This window comes from Anopheles merus, chromosome 2L, assembly GCF_017562075.2.
Source record: "Anopheles merus strain MAF chromosome 2L, AmerM5.1, whole genome shotgun sequence".
Taxonomy (NCBI): Eukaryota; Metazoa; Arthropoda; class Insecta; order Diptera; family Culicidae; genus Anopheles; species Anopheles merus.
Window position 1 is genome coordinate 44,633,269 of NC_054083.1, and position 6,308 is coordinate 44,639,576.

The 6,308-nt window shown below is 46.0% G+C and overlaps 2 protein-coding genes across 2 annotated transcripts in view; both read left to right on the forward strand.

Annotated features, from left to right (window-relative positions):
• LOC121592099 (POU domain protein CF1A) overlaps positions 1-150 on the forward strand; it is a 1,706-nt gene extending 1,556 nt beyond the window's left edge. Inside the window, exon 1 of the mRNA XM_041913388.1 lies at positions 1-150. This exon is cut by the window's left edge and continues 1,556 nt beyond it. Coding sequence (XP_041769322.1) covers positions 1-51 — 51 coding nt within the window. The 3' untranslated portion in view covers positions 52-150.
• Positions 151-300: 150 nt separating this feature from the next.
• Positions 301-838, forward strand: LOC121592353 (voltage-dependent calcium channel gamma-8 subunit-like). The gene is made up of 2 exons (XM_041913753.1): positions 301-599; positions 757-838. The coding sequence occupies exons 1-2, from the start codon at positions 301-303 to the stop codon at positions 836-838; spliced, it is 381 nt and encodes a 126-aa protein (XP_041769687.1).
• The last annotated feature ends 5,470 nt before the right edge of the window (positions 839-6,308 follow it).

Sequence of the window (6,308 nt, forward strand, 5' to 3'; positions counted from 1 at the left end):
CAGGGTATGGGCGCGACGGTCGGCGGGCACCATCAGCTGGCGGCCCACTAGCAATCAGAGCACCAGGAGTCCACGGCGTCGGCCCAGGCGGCCCAGGCAGCCCAGGCGGCGGCCCAGGCCGCCCAGGCGGCGGCCCAGGCCGCCTTCTTCACGCCGATCCACCACCCGCACGCCCAGCTCCACCATCACCACCATCACCCGCACGCCTACCACCATCCGCACGCGCACCATCCCCACCATCACGGGGCGGCTGCGGCGGCTGCGGCGGCGGCAGCAGCAGCGGCAGCGGCCGCCGCCGCCATGGTCGGTGGCGGTGGCCACGCCGGCGTGTACGGGTCGTCCTCTTCGTCCTCTTCGTCGGCAGCGGGTGGAGGAGGAGGAGTAGGAGGGGCGGGTGGAGTAGCAGCGGAGCAGGGAGGCAGCACGCAGGTGTCGCTCGCGTCGGCATCGCCGCCGGCCTCGTCCGGCGGCTCGGGCGCACCGGCAACGGAGCAGCAGCAGCAATCGCAGGCGGCGCCACCGCCCGCAGCATCGCCTGCGCCCGCGAGTTCGTCGTCTGCTGTCGCCACCTCGTCGTCGTCAGCACTGGCCGCGCAAATGTACATAGACCATCAGCGCAGCCAGCAGCAGCAGCAGCAACAACACCTCCAGCAGCAGCAGCAGCAGCAACAGCAGCAGCAGCAGCAGCAACAGCAACATGCTCACCATCAGCAGCAGCTGCATACGAGACGACTCCTGCAGGAATGGACTCTGCAGTTCGGACCAACCGGAACAGCAACTGGTGCACGTTACATTTAAGCGCGATGATGACGGCATGGAAGTCACATCGAAACCGTAGGGGAGTAGTAGCAGTAGTAGCAGTAGTAGGGCAGTTTAAAACAAAACCGAGTGAAAGAGGGAGAAAGCGAACCCAAACACAAAACAGGATACGAATGCCGCCGGAGTGAAACAAGAAAGGGAGGCCGCAAACACTCCCTTCTTTCGCTCTCGGCGGGAGCTTACGTTTTAGGGTAGTACGTCTATATATATATATAAATATATTAAAACAACACAACACACGATTTAGGGTATGTTTAAGTAGCTAAGAGCGATCTTGTGCGTGTGTGTGTGTGTGTGTCTTCAGAAGCAGATCACACCTCTAACACAAACACAGTCACACATACACACAGCCACCTGATACAAACACGATAGTGAAGATGTACGTGAAGTTCGGTCAGAGTGCGATCGAAGTTGGCTTAATTAATCGTGGGTTAGTGTGGTTAGCTCCAACCAAATTCCAGCCTCTCATGACAGTGACAGATTGACAAGTGCTTGTGTCTGTGTGTGTGTGTATAAGTTTTGGTACATGTGTGTGTGTGTGCGTTCTCGAGATCGAGACACTCGTTGTACATAGGGAAAAATGCGGAGTTTGTGTAAGAAAAGCAAACAAAATGATACGGAGGACACATTCAACACGTTCTCTCTCTGTCTCTCGCGGGTTGTTTGTGTGCGCAGAATGGGTTACAGTAAAGGCACAAAGCTTACTGAGATTTAGGTGAAATTCAGGAGCAGTTCGGAAGAAGGGGGCCTACTTCGTTTTTAGGTAGTGCGTGTAGTAATGTTTTTTTGTTTGTTTGTTTAATTGTTTGTTTTGTGCGAACAGGAAAAGAGAAAAAAGAAGGAATTAAAACCTTAGCTTACAAGCTCCCAAATTGCGTGCGAGCCTGGCAAGTGTAGCAAGAACTGTGGATATATTAAAAAAAAAACCAATCCCCAAAGTATGAAATTCGTTGTTTTTGAATTGTTTTTTTTTCACTCTCTCTCTCTCTCTCATTCAGTTTGTTTTTGAAGTTGGTTCGTTCGGTGTGATTTCCTCCTTTTGGTTTGGTTCGTGGTGTTAGTTTGAGTGTGGTGATATCCTTATCAGGAACGGTTTACTAAACTCCTGCTCTTCTTCTGCTGTGTTCCGTAGTGTCCGAAAGTACACATCACATCGATGATGACTGTTTAAAGGTGAAGCGATTGTGTGTGTGTGTGTGTGTGTCTGTGTTCGAATCTCTTCCTCAAGGCCCACCAGCAGTGATCGGCTAGACTTCGGGGTTAGCTCGACAAGTAAGTAAAGTGCGTTAAAAAGCTCCCAATAGACAAAGGAAATTGTGCTTTTTTTTCCTTGGTGCATTGTGATGTAAAGTACCGACGGCGCATCACGCCTGACGACAAGCACACCACCCCGTCGGGTTTTTGTACTGCCGTCGGCAATTGGGCCCGGGAAGGCGCTGTACGGTTCCTTACCAGTGAGGTACATGTAACGACAGTGAAGCACACTAATTTGTTCCCTTTTTTGTGTGTCCGTGGTGTGCATCTGTAAAATATGTGTATGTTTTTACAGTTTTTTTTTTGCTGTTGTTTAAAACCAAAAGGGACCTTCGGCTCAGCTTGGTACGTTCATTGCAAGGGGAACCACCCCACACGGGTACAATCTGCAAACGGCAAACAAACACACTGGAAAGCCGAAACCGATTCCGGCTCGTCCGGCTAATTGTTTTATGAAAAATTTTGTCACCTTTTGCTGTGCCGTTTGCGGGGGAATTTCCTGTGGATTTTCCGTGACCTTGTGCTTGTGCTTGTGCGCTTGGGTGGTTGGAACGCGGGATCTCGGCTTCGATCTTCTGATCTGTGTGCTGCATTAGAACAGATCGGGAAGGAGGAAATTCCCATATCTACCCGCGGTGCCACTGGAACATTGCCACTGGATGGCGGGACTTTCCCAGCCCGTTTTTGCTTTGCTCTGCCCCTTTGGACGAGGACGGACCCGTGATCCTTACGCGCCCCGCTTGTATTTGAAGCCGTATTTGTTTGTTCGGCCCTGTTCGGCCTTGCAGCTTCCGACCGGCTTGGCTTTTGGTCTGGGCTGGCGGTAGGCCCGACAGAGACAAATGGCGCGGGCGGTTTTTGGAATGCGATTAAGATCCGTGATAGGATTTGCCTACCGGGAGGGGGAGAAAAGAAGAAAAATTACTAACTCTGACTCACAGCACAGAAAGGTAGAAGATTTGCTGTGCAGTTTGAAGTGTGTTTCGTCGTCGTGTGCTTTTGTCGCTGTGCCTGTGTGTGTGAAAATGTAAAGTTAAACATATAAACCAGAGGCTCAATTTCGTATACCAATATCATCCACACACACACACACACACACAGCGAAACACACACACACACTGACGCCGTAGCACAGAAGCTCGTTTGTGGAAAGGATGCGCTAATCGAACGGTTTAACACACGAAAAGGAGCTGAAAGTTTGTGCGGCCATTAAAGCAAACCATTAAAGCACAAAGGATAGCCACTGCCAATCGAACCGAATGTTGATGTTGATTTATTGAGAGATCCCCGCTACCGGTGTCTCGCTCCTCTTTTATTTCGGTCTTTGGCTCTTTTTTTCTGTTTCGTATTGGAAAAAAGCGACAAAAAACGAGGACTGCTGAATTAAATTCGAACTTAAACACTCTCACACACACACACTCGCGCGCGCAAATCAAGACAGGGTAAATGCGTTTAGTGCAATAAGAAAATTAGTAGACAAAGGGGGGAAAAAACACGATGCGATGGACGTAAACAGTGTACAAACCAGGAGACTTGTGCAGTGAGACAGCCCCTCGTCTTCTTCTTTGACTAATCTCTTCTTCGGCTTTTACTTCTTCTTGTTATGTAATTTGTAGTAGTGGGCCGCGATACGATAAACAGAAAAAAACTAGCGATACGATAACGGCACACCGACATCATACAGTCCTCCGTTGCAAAAAGGAGAAAAATCGATTTCGAGAGCTCTATGCACACACACACATAAACAAAGATTTGTTGCACCACAGCAATCGAAACGGAACCATTCTTCAACGAAAAATCCCTGAAAAAGATCGAAAACAGGCATCCCGTTTTGGGTGGATGTAGCTGAAGTGGGAAACGAAATGGTAAAAAAAGGAGGAAAAAGGACACAAAACGCAACAAAAAAAAACAAATGCAAATTAGAATGGAAAAGATAAAAGTGCGAGAAAGAGAGAAGTGATCGTGATTGAATACAAAAACAAAAAGAAAACACTAAACAAACAAAGCGTTTGAGATGCATTTGCAAAAGTGTAAAACAAAAATGAGAAAACACACACACACACACACACACACACACACACACACACACACACACACACACACACACACACACAAACACAAACACACACAGTGAGTCATACAAGCTCTGCTCCCTCTCATGCATTCCATGGTGTGGTTTACAAATGAATGAATACAAGGATATTAGTGTAATAAGGACACGGTAGTAGCAGTCGTAGTATTGGTTAGCTCGGTGTGTGTGTGTGCGTGTGCGTGTGTGAGAAAGGGAAATAGCAAAAATCGGGGGTAAAAATTAAATCACACATAAACACACAGAAAAACCAAACTTATAACAAACAAAAAAGAAAAGAAACACACACACACACACCCAACACAAAAGGAAAAACAAGGGTATAAAAGTACATTAAAATACTGCAAAGAGAGTGGAAATGAAGGAAGAAAAAGAAGAAAAGAAGTAAAGCAAAAAAAAAAACAAGAAACGAAATAAAACGAAAAACAACAAAATACATGAATATACCGTTAAGCGTTAAGTGTAGAATGATGAAATAATGATGATGAAAATGATAAAGCTAAGCAAATCTTATACCTTTAACAGTAGTGTGTGCGTGTCCCGCGTGTACGTTAGCGGAGAAGGACTAGTGAGTGTGTGGATGTGTGTGTGTATGAAAGCGTAAAGCAAGAGTAAAACAAAAACACACAGAAAGCGTAAAGTAAAATTGCACACACCCCACACCCACTCCTTCCCGGTTTTGCGTGCGAATTTGAGTTAATCGAAGAGAAAAAAAAAACAGTGTAAATAAGTGTAGAAAAAATGAATTTTGAGTGTTGGTGAGGGGGAGTGAAAGGGAAGGAAGGAGAAGGAGGAGGAGGAGGAGAAGAGGTGGAAAACTCCCGCCCAACCACCACCGCGTAATGGGAAAGTGGAGGGGAGGGGGGATAAGGACGCGCAAAGTATAAGAAATAATACAAATAATCTATTGCAGAAAATATAAAAAAATCAGAAAACACCCGTTTTGGTCTGTTGTTGTCTGCCGTTCTTTATTGATTTGTTTGGTTTGTGTTTTCTTCCTCGATCGATCGCACTCTCGTGCTCGTTGTTTGCTTCTTGGTTGGCCTGTGCCGTCGTTCCGTGAGTGTCTTTTCCTTTTATTAGATTTTGTATAGGGTTTTTTCCCTTTCTTTCATCGTTTTTTCGTTTCGGTTTTCGCTGTGATTTGTTCATTCAATAAAATAATAAATGGAAAGAAACGAGGTTTTGGGGGGAAGTAAACAGAATTTGAGATAAATGGCACGCAAATCAATACGACATAAGAACTTTAAAACGTGATTGTGTGACACTTGGTTGTATAATTTTTGAGTGTAAAATTAGAATCAATTGCAAAGTGATTAGTAACATGAGTGCTAGAACATCTGATAAACGGTTAAAGTGATAAAACCGTTTTTCCCATTGGTTTCATTCCACTGGAAAGTCGTACAACTGAGCTAAAAGCCTGTAGTAGACAAGTTAATGGAAGAACGTAGTGCACAAAACGAACAGTGCAAGTGAAAGTGATAATGAAAAAGGTAAAACAGCAAAAAGTGTGGTGAAAAGTAATGCAAGCGTTTACTAAAAAACACAAACAAACACTTGGAACAACAGTATAGATGTGAATAGTGAAAAACCAAACATGAAAACCCTTCAAGACGATAAGGAAACAACACGTATTGAGTGAAGAGCTCTTCTATTGTAATTAAAATACATTAAATATATACACAACACTGCCAAACGGAAAGGTAAGCAAAAAGCAAAGCAAAAGAATTGTTATTAAAATATTTATGATGAAAACAGAAGCAAAAACTCACCAGCATGGGTCTGTCCGCGCTTTGCAGTTTGTCGCTGGACGTGTTTGGCGATTGTGGGATGATTGGGGAAGCGCAGAAGGATGGGGACGGGCTCCCTGTTTCACCTTTCTCACCATCCCAAATTGCCACACAGCGGCGGCATGGTGTTTTGTGCTTTTATTGTCCTGCGCCTGTCATCGGTTTTTTTTTTTGCAGCATCAGTTTTGCGATGGTTTTACTAGGATTTGTATCGTCCGGTTTTGACGTTGCTGCCCTCCTCGACAAACGGGCGAGTGGAGACGGTGCAGGAAGGAAAAGGAAAGAAGGGGAAAAAATTCAACGCTCCAAAATCATTGTGCCGGTTAGAGGGGGGGGGGGGCATGGGTATCGGAACC

Coding starts and splice junctions, on each gene's coding strand:
- LOC121592353 (XM_041913753.1), top strand. CDS start 301: ATGGTCGGTGGCGGTGGCCACGCCGGCGTGTACGGGTCGTCCTCTTCG. Junction 600..756: donor TCAGCACTGGCCGCGCAAAT/GTACATAGACCA, acceptor TGGACTCTGCAG/TTCGGACCAACCGGAACAGC.